The 26734-nt window shown below is 36.3% G+C and overlaps 1 protein-coding gene across 1 annotated transcript; it reads left to right on the top strand.

Annotated features, from left to right (window-relative positions):
- Positions 1-4116: 4116 nt before the first annotated feature.
- Klra22 (killer cell lectin-like receptor subfamily A, member 22) lies at positions 4117-25540 on the top strand. Its single transcript, NM_173291.2, has 8 exons — positions 4117-4225; positions 5891-6042; positions 7960-8040; positions 8925-9146; positions 10901-11043; positions 13349-13452; positions 25114-25269; positions 25345-25540. Exons 2-7 carry the CDS (start codon positions 5931-5933, stop codon positions 25247-25249), a joined length of 798 nt encoding a protein of 265 aa, NP_775413.2. The 5' UTR covers positions 4117-4225; positions 5891-5930; the 3' UTR covers positions 25250-25269; positions 25345-25540.
- Positions 25541-26734: the final 1194 nt, after the last annotated feature.

Genomic DNA, 26734 nt, shown 5'->3' with positions numbered 1-26734 from the left:
ACCACATTCTACCCATGTAACTTTTCTTTTACTGTTGAGATGACTTAACATCTATCATCTGTTTCATCGAACATGAGGTGCATGATAATGGCAGACTTGAGTGGTGACTCATAGGTACTTATGTTACAGTATCCAAAATTGGATTTTGAAGTGTCTCAGTGGGTAAAAGCATATGCCACACAAGCCTGATGTCATCCCCAAATTTGTTTCATAGGATCATTGGTCGAAGAAATAAATCCCCAAAGTTGTCCTCTGAAAACAATGTACACCACAAGGCATCTATGTACTCAAACTATGTACTTACACACACACACACACACACACACACACACACACACACACACACCAATAATTATCAATATAAAATTTATCTTCTTTTCACATGATCATTTCCTTAGATCTATTAGATCTAGAAAAGGTATTTGACAAAACACAACACACCTTTATGTTAAAATTATTGAAGACATCAAGAATTAAAGGCCAAATTCTAAACATAATAAAAGCAATTTACTACAAACCAGCAATCAAAATCAAGTTAAATGGAGAGAAACTTGATGCAATCCTTCTAAAATTGGGGAAAGACAAGTATGCCAACTCTCCCCATATCTATTTAATATAGTACTCAAAGTAATAGCTAGAGCAATAAGAGAAGAAAAAGAGATCAGGAGATAACAATTGGAAAAGAAGAAATAAAGTTATCACTATTTGCAGATGTTGCGATAGTATACATAAGCAACCCCAAAAATTCTACACAAGAACTTTTCCAGTTGATAAACACAATAACCAAAGTGGCTGGATAAAAAATTAAGTTAAATAAATCAGTAGCCTTTCTTTATACAAATGATAAACAGTCTGAACAAGAAACAAGTGAAACAACTTAATTCACAATAGTCACAAATAACATAAAATATTTTGAGGTAACTCTAACAAAAGAAGTGAGAGATCTCAATGATAGTAACCTCAAGTCTGTCAAGAAAGAAATTGAAGAAGTTCTCAGAAAATGGAGAGATCTCCCATGCTCATGCACTGGAAAAATTAACGTAATACAAATGGACATCCCACTAAAGCAAACTACAGATGCAATGTATTCCCCATCTAAATCCCAGGACAATCCTTCAAAGACATGGAAAAAGTAATTATCTAATTCACCTGGAAAGGCAAAAAAAAAAAAAAACAGAATATTGAAAACAATTCTTAGCAAAAAATGTCTGAGAGAATCACCATTGCTAATCTCAAGCTTACTACAGAGCAATAGTGATCAAAAAATGCATGGTATTGGTACAGAGGCAGACAGGTTGATCAACGGAATAGAAATGAAGACCGGAAAATGAAACCACACATTTATGCACATTTGATCTTTGAAAGAAGCCAAAAATATACAATGGAGAAAAGAAATCCTCTTCAGTAAATGGTGCTGGTCTAACTGTCTGTATGTAGAGAAATGAAAATCGACCCATATTTGTCACCTTGCACAAAGCTCAAGTCCAAGTGGATTAAGGACCTTAACATAAAACCAGATACACTCAATCTAATAGAAGAGAAAGTAGGAAAGATCCTTGAACACATTGTCACAGGGGGAAATTTCCTTAACAGAACCCTAGTGCCTCATGCTCTAAGGTCAAGATTTGATAAATGGAACCTTATGAAACTGGAAAACTTCTCTAAGTCAACGGACATAGCCAATATGACAAGTCAACAACCTACAAATTTGAAAAACAATCTTCACACACCCCATATCTTACAGAGAGTTAATATCCAAAATATATAAAGAAGACAAGAAGCTAACCAGCAAAAAACCAAACAACCCAATCTTTAAATCCGTAAAAGACACAATTTAAGAAGAAAGACTCTGATCATATAATAAAGAGGCAGAACAGTCTATTGGTAAGCACATGAGTAGATTATGAAGTGGGAGTAAACATTGGAGGTGGAGTGAAAAAAATTGAAGAAACCCCTGAGCAGTTATGATTCAAGCCTGGCTAGAAGTTAACAGTGGAGAAGAGAAGCAGGTGTTCCCTTCTGACTTAATCTTTTAGGCAAAAGCCTTGAGAGTGAATCTTCATTTCTTCTTGTAGTCTCAAGACATCCACCAATTCCTAGTGCTTCATTAAGCACTATCTCTTGATTTAAGAATAATTTAAATTGTTTTCATCAACACAAACCAGCAAGTTGGAAAAGCTACAGTCTAATGAAAGTACAGTTTAGTGAGAGACTTGAACATATTCTGAAAAGGGTTGGCTCAAGTCAACAGACTATTGAAGACAAATAGTCTTCTACCTCCTCTCTTTCTTCTACTATTATTATCATTGTTTTAGTTATTATCCTTGTCACTTGTATTATTATCGTTATTATTATGATTATTTTGTTGAATGCGTCAAGCCTTTGTACATACCTCCTGTGAACTGTACCCTGTAACACAGTGAAGTATCTAAAGTATTCAGCATGTGAAACTTCACTAGAATTTGCAAACTCCTGAGCAATTTGTGCATAGCAGTAACTTTCAGTGCAGGTTTATTGATGCAAAAACCAGATATCACCTTAAGAGAAATAAAATACAGTATATTTTGGAAACATTTTGAGTGACGAAGTTTCCATGTTCCAATGTGAAAGCAGTTTCATAAAGATTTGATGTTTCAAAGAACCTGAAAGTCATGAGTCAAGGCAATTTCAGCATACATTACTGGGTACATCAGAGAAGTTAATTACATGGAGAGGGCAGAATCTTTTCTCTGGGTCATCAGAAGACATTCTAAGCCTTCAGGCTAGTGGAGTTTAGTGGTCAGCTATTTTAATAGATTTCATGAAGTTTTTAATCCATTAGTCACAAGATGTTAGTTCTGATATAGGTTAATTTAGAGGGCTAGAGTTAACCTCTGCTAATATGATTAGTTCCTAGAACCCACACTATTATAACTTCCCCATGCACCTGTAGTTTAAATCAGTCTATGATAAAACATAGGAATTTTTATCACAATCTCATGTGCAAAACTCATAGAAGAAAACCACCTCTTCTTATCTCTGGAAAAGCAATTGTGAATATTTTCATTCTAACTCATAGACTGTAAATGATCTAGATGTCATGTAATGATGTATATCAGAATTCCTCCAATGTAAATCTCCTTTAATCCATGACTCCATGCATAAAATGTCTTTCTTAGTATGTTCTAAAGTATATCCCATGTAGTTTTAAAACAGAAAAACGGAACACTGTAAAACAGCTAAATCATTCAATATTGGAGCATTTTCTACTTAATTTTTGCTGAATAGAAGTGATTAATAATTACATATAGGTTTAAACATCTTGTGATCTATATATATATATATATATATATATATGGATATATATAATGAAGCATTGCTTATTAGTTTCCAGACAATTTACTATCAGAAGCATGTAGTAAGTTGTTATAGTTGTGTATAGCTGCAATACTTATATAGACAAGAGTGAGCCCAGATAACTGTGAGTGGGAGAGCAGAGAGCAACAATGAAATCAAACAAACAAACCAACATGCAAAAAGCAAAACTAAACACCAGAAGAAAACCAAACAAAGGCATGAGTCTATAGCTCAGGGACAGAGTATTTGCTGAGTAAGCTCATTGTCTTAGATTTCATATCTCAGCACTATAAAAACATCAGCAGCTCACCACTCCATATGGAATGGCATCAATGTTGACAGTAAATATTATCTGTGATTACGAAGCTAGCAGTGGGTAGAGGATGACTTTAAAAGTGGAAATGTGAGTTCTCTAGAGGTATTTCTAATACACACTTAGCTGCAATTAGCATAATTCAAAATCAAGAAGTGTAGAAATAGTAACCATAAGAGAAAATATCCAATAGTCTATTACAAAAGTGTAAGCAGAGGAGTTTCAGTCCCTCTTTTTTCCTAATAGTTTTGCTAAAGACACTAGTTTTCTCTATCTGCAGGAGTTTTTATCTTATTAGACTTTAAATATGATTTATGGGCACTACTTTTGCAGCATCTGGCATAATATGCTGCTACTTTCCTTTGCTCTCATATGCAGCTTTCAAAAGCAATTTCCTCTTTTCGCTTTGTTCAAGAGGAGGGGCAGAAAATCATGAGGTTGAGTATCATTCAGAAGAAATTTAGTTTTACCTTTATTTTTGGAGTCTCTTAGAGGAGACAAATCAGGGAAGACCAGCTGTCCCTCAATTGGGGGATCAATTCCTTCTACCAGAATCACTTCTGTGTAGAGACACAGGTAACAATTGCAGCTTTTATTGTTTTTCAATCAAATGATCAAATATAATTTAGAGAATTTCACATGGTGTGACATGAAATAGGTATGATTGGGGAAGTTCATTTGTTGTGTTAGATCAGGTTAACTGTGGCAGAATTTGCAAACTGTTATTCCACACCTGTGATTCTATTTTGCAGTATGCTGTGATTTGTGTGCTTAGAAATTAATGTAGAGGAATTATGGAATTCATTACTCTTTATCTGTGTAAGGTGTTTATATATAAACCATCTGAAAGATGTTATGATATGATCTAGGTAAAATGTGTGTAAGTGTACTTGCTACAGAAGCCTGACAGAATACTTGAGCTTGATATCTGGAACTAACTCAAAGGAAGTTGGAGTGTCAGAACCAGCTTGGTAAAATTGTCTTCTGGACACATGTACCTTGGCTTGAGGCCCCCATCACAAGAACAATAATAATAAATAACAATTGTGAAAAAGAATTCTGTAATTGAAGGGTTCTGTTTTTGTCAAGAAATAAGGAAAACGATGAATTACTCCAGAAAATTTCATAAATTAAAAAACTAGGAGAGAATGCATGTGCAGCTTGTCTTTATTTTCTGCTGGCTCTCATCTCAGTTATTAATGTGAGGGTAAGGCCAGTTACAAAGGCTTACTGTTTACTAATGCATTGATATCTATTATCAGATTGTTTCCTTTGTGAGCATTACCTCACATATTCTAAAATGTAACAAAATGTATTTTCATTTAGCCCACTCTTGCAACATCATGCATGAGTATGTTATATGTGACATGACTCTGTACATGGAATAATTTATGATTACAACTTCATATTGCATCCTCCAGGCCTCTCTCTGCTGTTCACACACCCGACTTGGCAATGTGCCTTTTCTATTTTCCTGGTTCTTGGCAGTTATTAAATATTACAAATTATTTTGAAGACTTTGAGCCAGGAGTCTCAGATGAGAGAGAATATTCATTGTTGTTTGTCTGGGCCTGAATTATCCCACTCAGTAGGATCTTTTCTATTTAAATCCATTTACCAGGTACCAGCATGAGTGGGATCTATAGACTGTGGCTTGCATGGAGAAGTTGGCCATCTTAGGTGTTTGGGTCTTCAACACAGGAACTCAAGTGATATTTTGTGTATTGGATCACCTGTAGTAATGTCTGTGAAGGTCTGAGCATAATGTATAAATAAAGACAGAAAAAGAATTTAATTTTCTTGTGTTTATCAAAATGTGTAATAATAACTTTAAAACAACATTTTTATTTATTACTTAAACTTTGACTCTTTGCTATTTGCATAGATTGTTTAAAATTTTTTCAATGATTTTCAGTGGTACTGATTTTACCTAAAATTTTTGGGTGCAGAAATCTTGAACAAACAGGCCATGTCAATATTATACTAATTTAGTATTACATTTTTAATTCTTATCATATTTCCTAGAACTTGATGTTAGCATGAGAAAAGTAAGCAACTTTAACACAAATCTGCAAAGTTTTCTCACCTGTAATTGAATTCAGGGTTAGTCCATATCAGGGTGTTTGGATCACTAAGTGAATTAGTCAGGCCTCACCCTTTCCCAACCCTCTGTACCATCAGATCCAGGTACTTTCCTAAAGGCAAACATTTACCTTTTTCTGTTTTTAAAAATCACTCAAGGGCATATTTTAACACAGAAGATACTCCAAATAATCCCAAGATGAATGAGCAGAGGTTCACTTTCTCAACTGCAAGATTTCATAAATCTTCAGTGCTGCAGAACCAGGAGAGGACTGAGGAGACTCAGAGGCCTAGAAAAGCTGGAAACAGAGGTAAGTGATTTTATCATTTAAAAAAATGTATTTTAAAGTTTTAGGAATTTAAATCTATCCTACTGGCTTTTATTGAAAAGTATAATGTTCTATTACATCTGGGCTTGGTTATGCACACTAGTGAGTGGGAAGCAGAGAGTATTAGTTGGAGGGTAATCATGTACAAAAATTGTTGAAAGCTACGTTTAAAAAATAAGGCAAACAAGTTTAAGGAAAAATAAAACAAAAAGAAAAATATAACACTATTTCTACTGCTTAGATATTTGTTGGTAAGGGAATAAATCAGATGGGCTGATTTGAACACTGGAACTTTGTAAAAGAAATTCTTGGGAATGAAGAAGTGAGGTTTTTTTGTTATTTAGTTTAGTGAAAAAAAATTTTTTTTACATTTGTTTATTGGATTTTTTCATTTATTTATATTTCATTATCTCACCTCCTTTCCCGGTTTCCTGGCCATAAACTCCTTTCCTTGTCCCATCCCCCTTATTCCATGAGATGTTCGTTCACCCATAAAACCACCCCTTCCCCCTCCCTGCCCTGACATTCCCCTACACTGTGGGTTTGGTCCAGCCTTTTCATGCCCAAGGGCTTCTCGTCGCCTTGGCATCCAACAAAGCCATCTTCAGTCACTTATGCAGCTGGAGCCATGGGTCTGTCCATTTGTAGTTTTTGAATGGTGGTTTAGTTCCTGGGAACTCTGGTTGGTTGGTATTTTTGTTCTTATGTAGTTCCAAACCTCTTCAATTCCTTTAGTCCTTTCTCTAACTCCTCCAATGGGGATCTTGTTCTCAGTTCAATAGTTGTGAGCATCCACCTCTGTATTTTTCATGCTCTGGAAGAGCCACTCAGCAGATAAGTATAGCAGGCTAAACCTTTAAAACTAACAGAAAAGCTAGTGCCTAAAATAATATGAAGTGTTCTAGAGAAATGAACTCCTAAGGAAATGAAGCTTTTGCTTTCATTTGTTAGGAGTGAAATATTTCACTCTTGAAAAATGTGTTTTATTTGCCATAAATACCCAAACTTCTAATGCAGCTAGGCAACAACAGATGTCCATCAGAAGAATTAGTGTCCTCCTGAGAATAAATGTACAGATGAAGGGAGAGCAAATGAGAGGATTAGTGTGTGTGGGGATGAGTAAACCCCAATGTTAGCTCCCAAAATTACCAAAGAATAATTTTGTTTATTAATGAAGCCAAGGAAATCTTACTTTTTATTCTCTTTGTATTTACTCTGTAAACACTCCACTTGAGGTGCTCCAATCCGAGATTTGTTCTTTTTCTTTTCTTTTCTTTTTTTCTGATACAGTGGTAATCAGAGGCATGAGTTTCAGATTTCAATTACCTTAGATATACCAAAATGTTTAATATTATATTGAGGAATTTTGAACTTACAGGGCAATAGAGATTGTTGACATATATTCCCTTTCATGCATGGGATTGTATACAGATCAAATCCAGAGCAACTCAGGTTCTCTATCAGTTCTCAACAGCATTCATACCTCTTCCCTTCCTCTTCATCTTCATTTATGCTCTCTGGCTTGTTGGTTGCATGCTCCAACTTGATATCTTGTACATGGATTATAACTGTGCCTCCAGTGTCTTCTGTAGAATGCACTACAGTTCCTATGGAACTGTGTGAAGGGACATGCCTGTCATCTACCTCCTTCTAGGCTGAGTCAGAGGATTCACAATTCAAGGCCATGGCCTTCTTCAAAATTTTATGAGACTTTACCCCTGTAGTATTCCTAGAGCAGGTACATTTTAGATAGACATCTAGAGCTTTGAGAGCACATGTTCAGTCAGTTCATATCATAGACTTGTGTAAAAAAATTTCTGGGTTTCCATGCTACACAGACTGTAATTTGTATGAGATGTATTCTTTTCATGGGGATTTTCCTTTTTTATGATTGTTCAGTCTGCTGGCAGATCACTGTGACAGCTCTTGGAATCCTGTGTTTCTTTCGGCTAGTATCGGTTGCAGTGATGGTGATAAACAGTGAGTATTTCAGATACATCTCTTTTGATCTTCTGCATAAAGCATAGTTTTAGTCATGAACTGCTATGCAGTTACACACTTTCCATTTTTCTACCTATAATGAGGGGATGAGCCAGAATCTCTGTACATTCATATTTTTTATCCTGAAACGCTGCAGTCTCCTTTCCCCTTACATACCTAAGCTATGAACTCTGGGGCTGTTGCAAACTCCCCCTTTTGTCTCAATTTTGGCCATGTTCCTTCTCAATACTTGGTGATAATACTACTTGGATCTTACTACTTGGATCTTACTACATGGATCTCAAGTACTGAGAATCTTACATAAACATTTTGTGAGAAACAGCTTTGTAAAGAATAACAAGGACCTTCTTTTCCTTTCTCTTCAACATATATTGAGATCATGCTTAAGTAAACAGACTTCATCTGCACAGCTAAATTAAAAGTTAAACTTTATGGGATTCCTTCACAATTAAAAGGAAATCACTTTCAGGATGTGTTTTAATATTGTTATACGTGTGGATATGTAGATTTCCATAAGCTCCAATAAGAATTTCATCATTTCCTAACGATGTTTATGTCAAAATTTTATGGTGTGTTAACGTATTTATTTGTAAATTTGTGCTTTAAAAATGAAGTAATTGGACATTACTTCCAAAATAATTTTTATACAGCCGTATTTATTTTATATTTAACTGTCCTCTAAGGAAGACTTGATGTATATATTTCTATAGTGAGTTAATTGAAGTGCCAATTTACAAATGGAAAAGTACCAACAAAATTAATGATATGTTTTAGCTGTAAACATGAATCTTTTCTTCTAATCTTAAATTTTAATATGTAACCCTTATGACCATTTTTGATGTTTTATATGTTACTAATTTTAGTTTTTCAGTACAGTCAAGAAAAACATGAACTTCAGGAAACACTATCCAACCTCCACCATAACTACAGCACCATGCAAAATGACATCAACTTAAAGGAAGAAATGCTGAGAGATATGTCTACAGAGTATAGTGCTGTTAATCATTTTCTGGACTTCCTCAACAGAGAAAAGAACAGATGTTACAACAAAACCAAGACTGTTTTAGATTCTTCACAGCACTCAGGTACTGAGCATGGAAGGACCACAAGTGTGCAGAACTGCATTACCCTATTATTTCTTATTTGGAAGATTTGAAGTACAACAAGCAACTTAAAATGCTGGTGGTCTCTGGGTTAATTGCTTTGGGGTTCCTTATTAGGGCCTGGAAACCCAGAAAACCCTGTTTGGATTAGGAGAATATTATAGTTTCTAGAGGGGAGTGTCTGTTTGGCACTCCTACTGATCCTAGGGGATGGAATTAGACATTAGTATATCTGAGAATTTTGATTGTTTTGGTCTATGGGAAAATCTGAGTCTCTGACTTCATTCCTGACAGAACATGAAACTTTTTAATAAGAGCATAATATAAAATATTTATGCTAAAATGTACTTAGAGCATTTACATGAATGCAGTTATAAAAATAACTGTGTGTGTGTGTGTGTGTGTGTGTGTGTGTGTGTGTGTGTGTGCGGGTGTGTGTGTTTTCCATCTGAGTTGTTTTGAGAGAGTTGACCAATAGTAGGTTGTGATGATTCTCTTTATGCGAGGACTGATTTTTTTTAAATCTGCTACAGTATAAAATATGTGTCAGGGGAAAAATGATCCAAAATATGTAATTGAAGTATTTCAGACCTATGAAATAGGTTTTGGGTCATTATTTTAAAATAACTTCATTATCTGTAAATGGTAGCATACTGATGTATTAGTCCCTATAGTTTTGAGACTGAGAAAGGAGGATTATAATTGTAAGGACAATGTAGACATTCCAGTAAATTCTAGGCCAGTCTGACCTGCACAATGATATCATGTCACAGAAAAATGAAGATGGAAGATAAACTTTAACAGAGCATAGACATTCTCAGCACCTCACTAGTCAAAAAATTCATATTGGGTGATCCTCCTATACAAACTGCACACATCATAATGCATTCATCTTGAAACATTTGGGCTTATGGGCACACCAATGAAGGCCTTGACATAACAATGAGAACAGCATGAGTAGCAAAATCTCCTTCATATGTCTCTTAATTTTCTTAATATAATAGCATTTCACTCAGATCAATGTGTGGGGACTAGTTTGGGCACAATGGTTTACTGAAGAACTAGATTTCAGTCATCAGTTTAACCCCCTTTGAGCAGAAAGTGCTCATTGCCTTCCCTTCTGCCCCTAGTATCTCACAAGTGTCTGCTTCAGAGAACTGGGCTGTTTTAGAAATCTAATCTGAAAGCATTCATACAATGTTGTCTTAGGCCTGAAGTGTTTCACTTTTCACACCATCCTTAAAGTCAATGATGCTCATCACATAGGTCAGCATCCTGTTTTTGTGTTTGGTTTGAAACAAGATGCCATTCTGTAGCCTAAGATGACTTGGAACTTACTGAATAGCCAAGGCTGGTATGGATGTCAACACTTAGTCTAGGCTGGCATCAAACTGGCAGTGTTCCTCCTGTTTCTCTCTTTGGAGTGCTCTGATTACAGGCATAAGTCATCATGACAGGCTGATTCATTTCACTTTAAAGAATAAATAGTATTCTTTTGTGTATTTTTGCTACATTTTGTCTAGTGATTCATCTATGATTGACACGAGAAATGTTTCTATAGCTCTATGTTATTAACAATAGATCCTGGATGTGCAGGGGTCTCTGGTCATCATACAATCTCAATTTTTGAGCCATGTGAAAGTTTACCTTTTTTTACACAGGTTGAATAAATACAATGTTCTGATAACAGAATACCAGAGAATAATAAGTTTAACCATTTACCATCTCTGTTGTAGGTAGAGGTGTTGAAATGCACTGGTTCTGTTATGGTATAAAATGTTATTATTTCATCATGGACAGAAAAACATGGAGTGGATGTACCCAGACCTGTCAGAATTTCAGTTTGCCCCTTCTGACGATAGATGATGAGGATGAACTGGTGAGATACTGAATCCAGGTTTTTTGTTTTGTTTTGTTCTGTGTTTTTACTATTTGTATATGGTTTTCCTGTAATGGGAACAAAACTGTAGACCATAGTACTTCTAAAGGGAGACTTGTTTTTATAGAGACACTTCTGTCTTTCTCTCTCCTCCCTTTCTCAGGAATCTATAAGAGAATACTTCAGAAACCATATCTTTCCCAGATGAAGTTTGATCCTTTGGTAAAACATATCCTGTGGCAGCCCGTTGTTTATTAAATCCCTTCTGCCTAGAGTTTGCTCTTTGGAATTAGGAGTGTGGCTCCCTGAAATGAGTAATCAGATGACAACAGGGAAAATGGTTGAATGCTGGGCCTTGATGCATAATGAGATAATATGAGAAATGTAGAATTAAATGGTTTGAACAGTTAGTCCCATTGCGTTTTTCGTGGAAAATCTCCTTAATCATTACCATGTAGTATTCGTATGTTCTGTGAAAAAAAATCTATCTTTAGAAATGACAATTAAAAAAAACAAATTTAAAAAATTCTGGCATTTCCTGTTTATGTTGGGCATAGGTCAAGGATAAGCTGGGTCTTGAGGTAGAACTATTACCAGTTTTATGAGAAACCACCAAATTGATTTCCAAATTGCTTGTAAAAGTTTGCACTCCTATTAGAATTGGAGATGCCTTCCCCTTTCTCCACATCCTTTCTATCATGTGCCATCAATTTAGTTTTTTTATCCTATTAATACTGATATTTATAAGATGGCATCTCAGATTTCTTCTGATTTTCATTTCTTGGATGGCTAAGGTCTTTGAAGTTTATTTATGTGCTTCTCAGCCATTTGACAATCCTATGCTGGGAATTTTCTGTATAGCTGAAGCTTAGAAGGTACAAAAGAAGAAATTGATACATCAGTTAAACAAAATGCTAAATTAAAACAAATTCTGATGCAAATCACCCAGGATATCTGATATACCATAAAAAGGCCTAACCTAAGAATAATAGGAATAGAAGAATTTGACAAGTCCCAGCTCTAAGCCCAAAATTATTTTCAGCACAATGATAGAAAAAATCTTTAGCAAGTTAAAGAAAGATGAGACTATAAGCATTTAGAAAAAGCTTTTAGAAAACTAATTGAATTGGGCCAGAAAAGGAAATCCTCCCACCACATAATAATCAAAAGACAAAATCTACAGAGCATAGAAAAAATATTCAAAGAAGCAAGAAAAATGGCAGGTAACATATAAAGGGAGAACTATCAAAATTACACCCAAATTCGTAGCAGAGACTCAAAAGCTAAAAAGGCCTGGGCAGAAATCTTGTAACCTCTGACAAACCAGAGATGACAACATAGACTACTATACCCAGTAAAACTTTCAATCACTTTAGATGGAGATAAGAAGATATCACAAAACAAATCCAATTTCAAGCAATATCTATTCATAATTCCAGACTTACACAAAATACTTGAAGGAAAAATCCAACATAAAGGGGTAACTAGATAACTACATCCAGGCAAACACAAAACATAAGTAAATCCTTACAAGCAAAAGCATGTAAGCACACACACACACACACACACACACACACACACACACACACACGCATAGACACACACTCCCACCACCACCACCGCCACCACCAATATTATTAAATTTAAACCCACTCATATTTTAAAATATAATTACTCTATTAGACATCATACCACTCAGGTATCTCATGTAAGATACACCAAATACTAGCAAATATCTCCCCATCTACTTCTCAGTTCTGGCACTTCTGGATTTTACCTAGGGAAAGTTCCTCTCTGGAGTATGGAGCTTCATGCACAGAATTTCATAGAACAATTTTTGCCTTTATAAATTTTCTTTGAAAATAGGGCAGTACTTCCCATACAAGCACTTCCTATATGCTTATGAAGTATTCCAGTGTGAAGTGCACATTTGAACAATTTCATAGAGTATCAGAAACTGTTTAATGATCTGTTTGCTTTTATGGGTCTTAAGCAAGAAGATTGTTAATTCAAGGACTGGCTTTGTACATAGTAAGCCTCGGTCTAACAAGCACTGTCACAAATTGTGTCATGAACCCAATATCTCAGGACACCTGAAGTTTTTATTATCAATAACTCATTGAACTGACATAGTTTTGATTTAAATGTGATACTAGTAGGAATTTATTTAGAAAGTTTACATGGTGAGATTGAGAGTTGAGATATGAAAGCAGAGAATGACACAGGCATGCTGGGTACTTTTGCTGAATGTTCTCTCATTCAACAGAAAGAAATTTCATCATAAGGTGTGTTATTTCCTTTACAGATGTTCCTTCATCTCCTTGTTACTCCAGACAGTTACTGGATTGGATTGTCTTATGATAATAAAAAAAGTGATTGGACATGGATTGACAACAACCCATCTAAACTGTGAGTTTCTGAACCCTTCAGACTGTAACACTGGTGTGGGGATTGGGAGAATTGTGTGCAAAGCCTTTTCTCTCATTTTACATGACTTTCCTCATTTTCTATGCACTGCACGCATAAGGAGAAGTTACATAAGGCCATGTCTGTGTACTTGTTTCAGAGGGAAGATGTATGTTTGAGAAACTGACCAAAAGTGACTTAATATGAATACACCTCATGACTGTTTGTTCTAAGTTGTGAAGGGCACTAGAAAGTCAAAATCTTGAGAGAGTGTGGAGTGACTGAATAATCATGACAGATACAATGAGTCTCTCAGATATTCCTGTGACTTTTTTTGTTATTATTAGCTTACATAATTATTGGTTACTTAAAAATATAAGAACATGTTTATGAATACATACATATATATGCCTACTTTCTATTTCAATGTGTTGTGTAGACTCCAAGTTTTATATTTATTTATAATCTAGTAGAAAATTCTCCACTTACTATCTTTATTAATAATATTCATTTTCTTGATAAATTTCATTTATCTCATTATATAAAATAAATTATGATCATGTCATCCCCACTCCACACAAAAAGCTTCTTCTGCACCAGCTCTACCATGTGCCCTGCTAACGCATATCTTCGTAATCATGGTGCATGGTTATAGGCCACAAACTTGCATAAAGAAACACATCAGTGTCCACACTATCAAAAAAAGAATGAATAACTCCTTTCCAGCACCTGTAACCCAAAAAAAGTGATTCCCTAAGATATAAAAAGTTTTGCCAGTCTTTGCCATACGTCTTGTCCATAGCCTGCATATTAGAGAGCTCTTTCCCATCTCTGATTCTTACATTCTTGTTCTGTCCTCTTCCATGCTGTTCCCCAAGTCTAGGTGGTGGTATCGAGGGGAGGAAGTTGATGTAGATGTCTCCTTTATGGCTGAGCACAAAATGCTTCTCCTAAGCATTTGACCAATCTCTGCCTCTCTGCACGGACTTCTACCCACTGTAAAAGAAGCTTCTCTGATGGAGGTTGAGAGAAACTCAGGTTTAGGTCATTACTATAAATGATAAGAATACTATTTAATTCCTGAACAATTAGCAGAATGATAGTAGCAAGTTCTCACCTAGGGCTAGAGACCTCCCCAATTCTGGATTTTGATTTCCATATCAAGCATGTTTTTCTTGGGGTAAAGGCCACAGTTCCACTAAGAAGGTATCTCTATTACAATTGTAATGTGAGGCATATCTGTGTGCTTTGTATCAGTCAGCATTGCAGGATAGAGTGTCTAGTGCAGGACAGGATTATTCATAAATTTTCTCCCCTGTAACCTGCAAAGCACCTGCTAACCCTTAGAAAGCTAGCACAGAAAAAGATATTTCCATATTTGTTTGATGTTAATGTCTCTGTCTTGATGGGAAAGTCCTCAGCAATAGGGCCTTACTTTATACTCATAATGGATTACTAAGGACAGTAGCAATAGCTGTTCTATGTGGGAGACAGGTTTTGTCTCCCTGACCAGTAATTCCTCTGGAGTAATCCTATGCCTTGCACTTTGGTTTTCTTATAAAAATACATATCTTCTAAATTATAACTCTTCATTAACATTAAATTTCAATCAATTAATTTATTTTTATTCTTTAAATGTTTTTTTACAGTCCAATCTTTAGCCCCCTCTTGGTCCACCTTCTGTTCTTCATTCTAAACCTCCTTGCTCAGTCTTCAGTAGGATGTCCCCACCTCCCCCACCACCTCCCCACCAGTCCTCTCCACTGCCTAGGGCCTCATGACTCTCCAGGGTTAAGTGCATCTTCTCTCACTGAGGTCAGATCAGGCAGTCTTCTGCTGTATGTGTGTAAGGGACCTCATGAAAGCTGATGTATATTGCCTAGTTGGTGGCTCAATGTCAGAGAACCCAGGGGTCCAAGTTAGATGAGACTTCTGGTCTTTCTATGGGGTAACCTTCCTCAGCTTCTCACAGTTTTCCCTAATTCAACTACAGGGGCCTCTGCCTTCTGTCTATAGTTTTGGTATAAGTATCTGCATTTGATTCTTTCAGATTCTTGAAAATTTCTATTTTTCAATTAGATGTTTTCATAGAATATATTTTGATCAGGTTCTGTCTCCACTAAATACTCCTTATTCCTTCCCAAATTCCCACCCATTCATCTTCATGCTACTTGTTTCTCCAAAACAACAACAAAAACCCAAAGGGCAACATAAAATCAAGCAAGCAAGCAAACAAAAACCCAATAAGAAAAAAATTGTCCCCAAATAAACACTGAAACACACCACATATATAAACAAAGCAAAAGCAAACCAAACACAACAAAAACTCCAAACCACCAAGAAAACCTGGAGAGTATTTTGTTTTGGTCAACTATAAACTTACTAACTCCTGGGTTTGATGTGACCTTCTATACATCCTTGGTTTTGGTTGACCCATCTTTATTTTTCTCTCCTGTCTTTTGTTTCATCATCCCTTGTCCTTGAATCTTCAGATTAGCCCTTGTGCCTTCCTACCATATTTTAGTATTTTTTGCTTATTGTTGACTTTTTTTAGAAATATGAATTTTAAGAAATCACCTCATAATTCTGTTTTTCCTTTCATGACTTTTCTAGGTAATTGTAGTTTAAGTCGCTTTTTATGTAGTTTAAAAATAACTTTACTTTTTATTATTTCATGTTATTTTGAGTTAGAGATTCATCAAACCCAGGCTGTCCTTCAACACCTGATTGTCATGCCTCCATTTCTCTGGCATTGGGACTATAGTTAGACATGTCTACCTTATAATTCAAATGATGCCCAACATACTGATTTTACATGTGCTAGATAGTAATCCTATTGTCTGTACTTTGTGTATTTAATTAATTATTCCTGTTGCCTTTTGTTCATGATGCCATTTTCTTTGTGGCATTCACCGAGTTTCTTCTTAACCTGTTACAGAAAGCATCTGAGGCATCTTACTCACAGTTATAGCTTTATCAGGAATATTTCTTTCAGTGCCTTGAAACATGGCCTTTCATTTTCTGGTTCAATTTTAATGTAAGTGTGGTGTTTTCAGTGTGGACGGCTAGGTTCCAAACCATCCAGAAAAATTCTTCCTCTTGTTCCTTGTAGGACACTGTTAAGCAGGCTATCACTGAGGTAGACAGAGGACATACAGCCTTCTAAGATTTATTAATAAGGTTTAATCACAGAGATTATTAGTTTGTTATTAATGTTTTTTACATACATTATCATTTCAAACAAACTAGCCTTAATAGTCATAGCTCTTTCTCCCAAGCACCTGGATTACTTGTATTTGCCTCTGAGACTGACTACAGAGTTAATAAATTTGTTTACAGCCTGTAGAAGCATTCACAGTCAGAGATGAACAAGTAGTAACAAATGGAATAAGAAGAAGAAGAGAAGATGCCTGTATCCAAGTTAAGAGAACTTTGTGGACCTTGTCTATGCTACAGAACTATTGCCTGATGACAGTGTTGTTACTAGGGCCAGACCTGAGGTTTGAGTAAGGGAGTCCAGTGGTCAGAGGTTTCCTGTGGCCACCACGACCATTCTCTAAAGTGAGTAGGTACAGAAGCTGGCTCATCTGTTAAATGCCATCTTCTAATCAACTCAGTGAGAAATGTGCTCCTAACTTGTGTTTCTGTACAGGCCTAGGTTACTATGAAAGTAACCAAAAGAGTTCATGATACAGCATATGTACTTTATTTCTATCTGTGAATAGTTAGTAACTGTTGGAGCCTTTTCTTCTTTTGTCATGTTCAATACATATTCTTTATTGATTGTACCCAAATGAAATCTTATGGCTGGCTAACTAACACATATACTTATTACTACTGTATCTTACCTCTGCTCCCTGTTATTCATGCCACCTTGGCTTCATTTATCTTCACACTGTGTTCCTAAAGTAAATCTAAATACTGTTTCTTCACGGTTTACATCCAGGGTTAAAGAAAGGTGATCATTTTTAAAGTTTTATCCCTTTGCTTTTTGGATATCATTCTCTGTATGGTATTCTTTGACATAACATTCTCATTAGGCTAGCCTGGTTCAAACTCACCGTCTTGACCAAATATGCCTTGAACTCCTGGTCTTCACAGATTCAGTATTTAGTATTTAAATGACAGTCATGTCAGGCTTTGCTGATCCTCTGAAGTGTCAGCTCTGCTGAAGCCTAAGGCTGTTTAGGAGTCTGCTTACTAATTGTTCAGAGTGCATTGATTGAGGTATTAATTATTAGTTAAATTTTAATTAGGACCTGACTCTATAGCCTAGTCTAACCTGGTTATGATCCTCCTAATTCAGCCTCCCAGTGCTGATGTCACAGACCTGCTTCAGCTTTCCCAGTTATTACATATTTTTGTCAACATTTTAAAGTATGTTTTCTGAAGAACACATTCATAGCACTTAATACACCATCCTGCAGAGGTTACAGTTGTATTGCATGCAGAAAGGATAGTCAATCACCATGTTTCATCAAAGTCCCATGAGTTCTGAGAGAGAGAGAGAGAGAGAGAGAGAGAGAGAGAGAGAGAGAGAGAGAGAGAGAGAGAGAGAGGAAAGAGGACATAAACCACAATAGTGGTCACAAAACCTCTTCTGTGACTCTATTCCAAAACTCTTTCCTCCTATAAAAGAGGTATATAAGACTTTGTCCTGTTTGCCAAGTAACATATTCCTTCTATTCATCTGTTGCTTTTGTAAAGAGTATCAGAAGAAATCAACTTTAATATAAAATTATCCCTTAGAAATATGGAAATCTATGTTAACTGGCTAATGAAAAGTTAACAGTGCAGACTGTATTAGGATCTCAGTTTTGTTCAAAAGACCATCATTTTCTTTTTTAATTCTTTCATCATTTTTTATAGTCCAGAATTTATCTTCCATCCCTGTCTACCCTGACACCATCTCCCCACCCTAGTCTCCAAGAAGATGTTTCCCCCCCCATCACATACCCCACCAAACCTCCCTACTCCCTGGACTTCCAAGTCTTTCAAGGGTTAGGTGCATCTTCTCTTATTGAGACCAGACTTGGCAGTACTCTGCTGTATATGTGTTGGGGTCCTCATATCAGCAGTTGTATTCTGCCTGGTTTGTGGCTCAGTGTATAAGAGATTACTGGAGTCCAAGTTAGTTAAGACTGCTAGTCTTCCTATGGATTTGCCCTCCTTCTCAGCTTCTTTCAGCTTTTCCATAATTAAACCACAGGGGTCATCAACTTCTGTCCATTGATTGGATGCAAATATAGACATCTGTCTCTTTCAGCTGCTTATTGGGCCTTTCCCTGGGCAGTCATTATAGGCCTCTGTTTGTAAGCAGACAGAGTAACACTGTCGGGCCTTGGGGCCTTCCCCTGAGCTGGATCTCAATTTTGGACTGTCATTGAACCTTCTTTTTCTCAAGGTCTTCTCCCTTTTTGTTCCAGTAGTTCTTTCAGACAATACATGGCCAGAAATTTTGACTGTGTAATAGCAACACCATCCCTCACTTGATGCCCTGTCTTTCTGCTGGAGGTTGGCTGTACCTCTCCCCACTGTAGGGCATTTCATCTAGTCATGAATGTCTCTCACCTCCCAAGTCTCTGGTATATTCTAGAGGGTCCTCTCCCTTCAACATCTATCTCCGAAGGTAGCCTATTTCCATTATTCCTGCTGGCCCTCAAGGCTTCAGTCCATTCCCCTACACACACAATACCTGATCTTGTTACACCTTTCCCCTTCCTGGCCCTTCCAACCCAGCACCCTTCCCCATAGTGATTATTTTTTTTTCATCCCAAGTGTGATTGAGATATCCTCATTTGGTCCTTTAGGCTTGTTAACCTTCTTGAGTTCTTTGGATTGTTTCCTGGATATTCTATACATTTTTGGCTAATATCCACTTATTGGTGAGTACATACCATCATGTCCTTTTCAGTCTGAGCTAACTGTATCACCTTTTTTATGCATTTAGAGAAAAGTAAATTTATTTACTTATATACTTATAATTAAGTCCATAATCAGTATTTTTTAAAAAAACATTGTTTTAAATACCTTCACATAAATATATATAACCTTCAAACTTAAATAACTGCTCACTATATGTTTTATAGTGATTTCACAGTAACAATATCACTATGTAAGACGGAGACCGTACATTTTTCGGTTTCACAGATAGATACAATGATGACTGTGGTAAATTCTGCTCCTGTGTTTGTAAAAAACAAGGTAGATACACTTTGTGATTCAGTGTAATGAGTGAAGGAAATATAATAGTAGAATATTTTGTCATCCTTGTTGGTTTCCTGTGATGATTTGTGATTACTTAGTGACTGAATGATTTAACCACAGGACTCAGGCCACTGCGGAAATAAGGTAATGAGCTGGGAAGGAAAGAAATGCTCTTTGAATATCTGTCTTAACACTGCAAACGCCTTTTTTTTTCTGCGTGGTACTCAGGGCACCTATGTTTATAGAATGGATGTCTTTTGCCCAAGCCCTGAGGAATTACTCTGTCCTTCCCAAATAACACAGAAGCAAATACACAATACTGATAAATAGCACACACTGCATCATCACCAGGATTTCAATATTCTAGTGCTCTGGCAGCACAATTAAGAACTGGGATGTAGTTGTGTGTTTCTATTTGTTTGTCGGTTGATTACTATCTGTTACTTTTTGTACATAGAAGAATTGATACTTTTAGAGTGTATTTATTCTCTGTAAACTACATGTTTAGAATTGAAGAGCATTTGCCTGACTAGTTCAATAAAATCATACAAACTTCCACAATCTACCTATGTCCTCATTCACTCTATCTCTCTTGGATCCATTTGATTAAAGTTGATATCTCACAGATATAGTAATATTCACTGCATCCAGCTGCATGTGATAACTCAACACTTACAATCTTATACTTTCCTGAGTTAAGGGGGAGCTTATTCTTCACAGTGTGTTTGAAGTCACTGTATGCTACACAGTGAGACTACTTTTTAATAAAGCCTAGTAATAATGATAATTATATTACTTAGCTCTCTATCAATACTTTCAAGAGAGAAGCAATTTCTTTTATAGATTCACTCAGAACCTCATAAATTCAATATAGACCTAGAAATATGTTTTAATCTATAGCCCATATTCATAACTGTGAGTTTCCTGAATAATGTCACTGTCGATAATTCTTCATATTCAAGATCATGCAGTACTTCCACATGTAACATCCTTTAATTCTGAGACAGCTTGGCTCACTGTTTGAAAATTCCATTTAAAAATTCAATACTGGAACTTGGAGTTTGCATGTAAATGTACCCACTGTAAGTTCCAGGTTGATGTAAAGGAGGTAACTGATTGGACAGTAGAGAGTGGGGTGGGGACAAAGTTTTTGTAATGCAGGAGAGAGGAGCAAGGAGGGCAATCAAGATGGAGTTTATGGAGGAGGTTGGTTCAGATTTAGGTGAACTAGATCGATTTTATCTTGTTTAGGTAAGCCGTTTATATCATTATCAATTGGCAGTGAAATAATTGTGTGCAAGAATTGTGGATTGATAATTTAACATGAAAATCTAATTGCTAAATTACAAGTAGCTGGGACTTCCTTCTTACTGGGCTAAAGAGGACAGTGTGTGAAAGAAATGACTGAGAGGCACTTGAAGTGTGTGGACCAGGTTCTGTTTCTCACAGAGTGTGAGAACATGCAGGGGCCCACAGAATGAGGTGTGTGTGTGTGTGTGTGTGTGTGTGTGTGTGTGTGTGTGTGTGTGTGTGCGTGTGGTGTGGTAAGTACCACCTATTAGACCTCGTGGAGAGGGTGACTAAAAGGGAGACAGCTGGGAGTGGGCATGGCAGGGTAGCAACCAGAGCCACCAGATCCAGCTTATGGGGACTGATAGAAAATGTTCCTTTTTAATTTTTACCACAACAGTAAGTCCTGGGATATCGAGTTTTAACAAATATGTACATCTTTTCAATCATCGTTCTGCAAATTAATTTTATATCAACTCAACAGAAGTCACCAGAGAAAAGGGGATCTCAATTGGGAATGTGCCTTAATAAGATATGGCTGTAAAGTCTGTAGGGCATTTTATTATTTAATGCCTGTACTGGACCTCCTTAAATGGCCTCTTTAGTTCTATATTGGACCTCCTGGAAAGATATTCATGATCCATGCTGCTTCTTGAGGCCACTCTGGTATCCCTGATTTGCTGCTTCAAGTCATTTGAAAGGCCATATATCATGTGGATATTCCTGGTCATATAGTAATCTGGAGTTGTGTTAATGTCTTGGCCTGAATTGACACTGAAGGGCCCAGTGATATCAATAAATTGTGTTGATTTGAGAGAACGTTTGGATGATCTTAGTCTGTAATATGTCCAGAAATCATGTGAAAGTACCTATCAACATTTTGCTATTGATAAATGGCAAAGGAACCATTTTTGACATTGTATAAATGACTGCAATACCAGAATTCAGAGAGAGATACATAGAAGGTATCTTGGCAATCACTAACACCTGTCCAAAGTAATAATCTAGACAGAAAGCAACCAAGAGAACCTAAAAAATGTGATATGAATTCTTTAGTGTAGCTCTCCACAAAGGATCGCTTCTCACAGGGCTGCAGGTGGGGAAGAATTCATTTATCTATAATGGGCTGGCCACAGAGGGTTTGGCAATTCTCTAATGACTATGTGGACAAAACATATTGGTCTTATTTAGATTGTTGTTTGCATTTTGTTTGTTTATTTGAGTTTGTCCTTTCCAGCACCTTTCTTCTCTTTTGGGGGCATAGTCACAAGAATAGGTACATACCTGGGAGGAGTGGGAAGTAGGTGTGCAGTTTATTTGACAACATTATATGAAAAAAGAACTAGGATAAAGTTGTGGATTTTTGTTCCTTTATTACTTGTTTCTATTTGGTTGACTAGTATTTGTTACTTTTTGCGCATAGGAAGAATAAAGTCTAGAATTTGTTTTAAAATTATTTTAGAGTTTATTAATAATTCTTGAACCAGTTAAGGAAGGCAAATGATCTTCCATAATCTATACATGTCTTGATTCACTCACTATCTCTCTTTGATTATTTGATGATAAGTTGAAACCCCATAGACATGATGATATTCATCAAGGCCAGCTGCATATGACAGCTTCATCATATGGTTGAGGTCATTCTGTGCTATAGAGTGATAGTTTTGTCTCATGGCACCTAATATTAATAATAATGATAATATGTTAATACTATGTTGTCAGTAAATATTTTCTTGTGTCAAGCAATTTCTTTTGTGTCATCACCTTAAAATGTAAAGCTCAAAATCTTCCTTATGGATCTAGCAATATGTTTTAATCCATAACTCATATTTACAATTGTCAGTTTTCTGGATCATGCCACTGTTGATATTTATTCATGTTAGGATCATACAGTGCAATCCATGTACGGTCCTTTAATTCTGAAATGATTCAGTCCATTGTTTGTTTTATTTACTCACCTGACACTTACATTTTTTAAAGTCAAATCTTATAATCGGAGTCTGCAAGTATAACATGTAACACTGTACATTATGAGATAAATGGATTTTAACAAATACATACATCTTTTCAAGCACCATAGTACAAACTACTTTTGTGTCAACCGAGAGAAGGGACAGTCATCTGAGTGGAGGAAATCTTAATTGATAAAGCGTCTCAATAACACAGCTGTAAGCAAACCTATTGACAATTTTCTTAATTAGTTCCTGATGAGGGAGATCCCAGACTATTTTGGGTTTCACCCCTGGGACAGTGGTGTTGGGTATGCTAAGAAAGTACACTGAGCCAGTTTTGGGAATCAAGACAGTAAGCTGTAATTCTTCCTAACATCCAAATCAGATGATGCTTTCCATCTCCTGCCAAGAATGACTCTTGCCCTGACTTCCTTCAATTATGGATGCTGATGTGGAAGTTTAAGTAAAATAAATTCTGTCCTCTCCAAGTTGCTTTGACCATGGTGGTTTATCAAGCAATAGAAACCATCTAACTAAAACAGAGCAACTTTGTTAAGATTTAAGTTCTTTTCTGTACCTTGCCCACACGTGGCCTCAGACAAGCAGACGTGCTTTCTTGTACTATAAATGAGTGTAGCCTAGTACAGAGTGTTAGGTACTATGTACAGATTTGTGTTGGGCTTCATATTTCTCTGACTCTTTTACAGTTGCCATTGTCACTATATTGTTTTGGCTAACTCAAGCTTTTTATTAGATCAGTGTTTAATTGTCCTACTTACAAAGCCCATTTATATTGGACCGTTATTTCACAATATTTCTCAATTCACATGTGAACATACTTTTTTCCAAATTTTGACATTATCTTTTGTCATTTTTAAAAGTTGTCATGACAATTAATGTGCAAGTCATCGTGTGAACATATATTATATTTATATTTTAATAATTATCTTTTGTGAACTGCTCTCTTCCGGGTTCTTTCTTCCATTTGCCTCTATTCCACATTCACACATGATTTCTTGACCGTACCTACTAGAATTTCTTATGGATGTATAATATGCATATCCATTCCTAAGGTTTTTTGCCTGTTCTGTATATGATCCAGAAAACACTTGGTTTAATTTACCTTTGTTCCTTTTTCATATGTAAATATGTTAAGTATGAATATTCCATTTCTCCTCATCTTAAACCCAGAGTTCAAAGACAGTGACATATTTCACTAAGACTGATGCCTTTGAAATCTCATTCCCGTGTAGAGTGGATTCCTTTCTCTTCCTCTCTCTCTCTCTCTCTCTCTCTCTCTCTCTCTCTCTCTCTCTCTCTCTCTCGACAGATTGTCATTGACTCAGTCTAGCCTCAAACTCCTTTCGTGGGGAAGAGTGTCAATTCCCAAATCCTGGAACTAGAATTGAGTCCCACTTGGCATCAATGAATCTAATATTGAGGATCTCCATTTTGAGTGTGTTCTTCAGTCATTAGCAAAAAACTGGCTGAGGTACTTTTTTGCCTGAGTAGAACTCTTATTTATGCTGGTTTATACAAGAAGATATTAATTATTAAATAATTACTTTTTGACTTATGCTTATGCTATATAGACCAGGGTCCCCAGAACACATGTTCCTTGTATTTCATCCTACATGCTAATTTATTCTGTGGTCTGATTTTATATTTTTCTGCTTTGCAACATGTAACTTCTTTATAAAAGGAAATAATTCATATGCTGTAATATACTCTCTTGCAGATTATCATGTTTCTGTGAAGCCCCATTAGCTAGTATGTGGGGAAGGAAAATGGAAAGAAAAGTCCAAAATTTTAGTTCCCAACCTTCATCTGTGATTATATTTCAAATCCTCCCTTTCTCCTTACAACACAAGCATATAAGACAATATTTTCTGTGTCACACATCTGATTTTTCTTTTATCTTAGCACTTTCATTCACATGATATAAGTAAAGAGAACAGGTTCGCCATAAAGTAATATCTTAGAAATATTGTCACTCAGTTTTCCCAGCTGACCACAAATTGCAGGTGTGAAAAGAGATAAGGATTTTGTTGTTACCATGTCTTTTTAATGACCTTACAAAAAGATGACATTTTAGTGAATAACTTATGATTAATAGTGTTATATTCTGTTTCATTTGGCAAATAGAACTTGTAAAACCATGATTTAATTCAGAGAATGTCCAAAATTAAACAATGGTCCATTTTTTGTTCCCCAGTGCCTTGAACACAAGGAAATACAATATTAAGGATGGAGGATGTGTATTCTTATCTAAAACAAGACTAGACAATATTAACTGTGATAATTTATTCAGTTGTATTTGTGGGAAGAGACTGGATAAATTCCCTGACTGACAATCCAGTGAATGTTAAAGGTAAAAAGATGAAATCTGTTACTCACTTGTTTCCTGTAGTAATTCATAACTTTTATAAAATTGTTTTGATCTTAGTCTGCAGGGCAAACAGAGAGACAATCTGGAAGATTTTGGGAATGTTCTTTGGAATCTTACTTGACAGAGCAGAGGACATCTTCCTTCCATCTGGAGACAAGAAAGATCCTCTGCTGCATGCCACAAAGCCTGGAGGAATTTGTCATATTTGTTTGCATAAACTCCCACAGAACTAAATAAAGAACCATAACAAACAGTTTGCATATTTCTTTATATGTAGAATATCTCATCTTAATTGAAAGAACAATTAAGAGCTAGACTTTCTTTCATCCACCTAATTCCCTTCTGGCTAGGACTTCTGGAGCAAGCTGAGCTGCTCTGGGAAGCCTGCTATACCAGGGAGACCTATGTTTTCCACCCACTAGTCTGCCTGCTTTCATCAGATCTGTCACTGCTGAGCAGATCTGCAGATTGTTATCCACAAAGACCTGTAGATTCAGAATCGTACAACACAAGGATACTTATCAGAGGCCTGCCACACCAGTAGAATTTTCTCTCAGTATATCAGAAGCAATAAAGAGAGATAGAAATAGATGTAATAAATAAAACACAAACGTAGAGAATCCTGGAGTTGAAAAATCTAGGGAAGAGAACAGGAAGAACAGATACAAGCATCACACCCAGAGTACAGGAGACGGATGAGGGAATTTGTGGTGTAGAACTACAAAAAAGATGTTGTTACATCAACCAAAGAAAAAGTTAACTCTAAACATTTCCTTACACAAAACATCCAGGAAATCTGGAATACCATACAAAGTACTAACTTGAGGATAATATGAATAGAAGGAAGTTGAATGTCCTAGCTCCGAGTCCTGGAAAATATTTTCAATGAATCATAGAAAAAAACACTAACCTTAAAAGATGTCTGTAAATATACAAATGCCTATAGAATACCTGTTTAATGGGACAAGAAATGGGTCTCCCTTTTCATTTCTGATTTTCTTTTTTTTTTTTATTAACTTGAGTATTTCTTATATACATTTCGAGTGTTATTCCCTTTCCTGGTTTCCGGGCAAACATCCCCCTCCCCCCTCCCCTTCCTTATGGGTGTTCCCCTCCCAACCCTCCCCCCATTGCCGCCCTCCCCCCATAGACTAGTTCACTGGGGGTTCAGTCTTAGCAGGACCCAGGGCTTCCCCTTCCACTGGTGCTCTTACTAGGATATTCATTGCTACCTATGGGGTCAGAGTCCAGGGTCAGTCCATGTATAGTCTTTAGGTAGTGGCTTAGTCCCTGGAAGCTCTGGTTGCTTGGCATTGTTGTACTTTTGGGGTCTCGAGCCCCGTCAAGCTCTTCCCGTTCTTTCTCTGATTCCTTCAATAGGGGACCTATTCTCAGTTCAGTGGTTTGCTGCTGGCATTCGCCTCTGTATTTGCTGTATTCTGGCTGT

Source organism: Rattus norvegicus, chromosome 4, assembly GCF_036323735.1.
Source record: "Rattus norvegicus strain BN/NHsdMcwi chromosome 4, GRCr8, whole genome shotgun sequence".
NCBI classification, from domain to species: Eukaryota; Metazoa; Chordata; class Mammalia; order Rodentia; family Muridae; genus Rattus; species Rattus norvegicus.
This window is presented reverse-complemented; position numbering and strand designations above follow the sequence as displayed.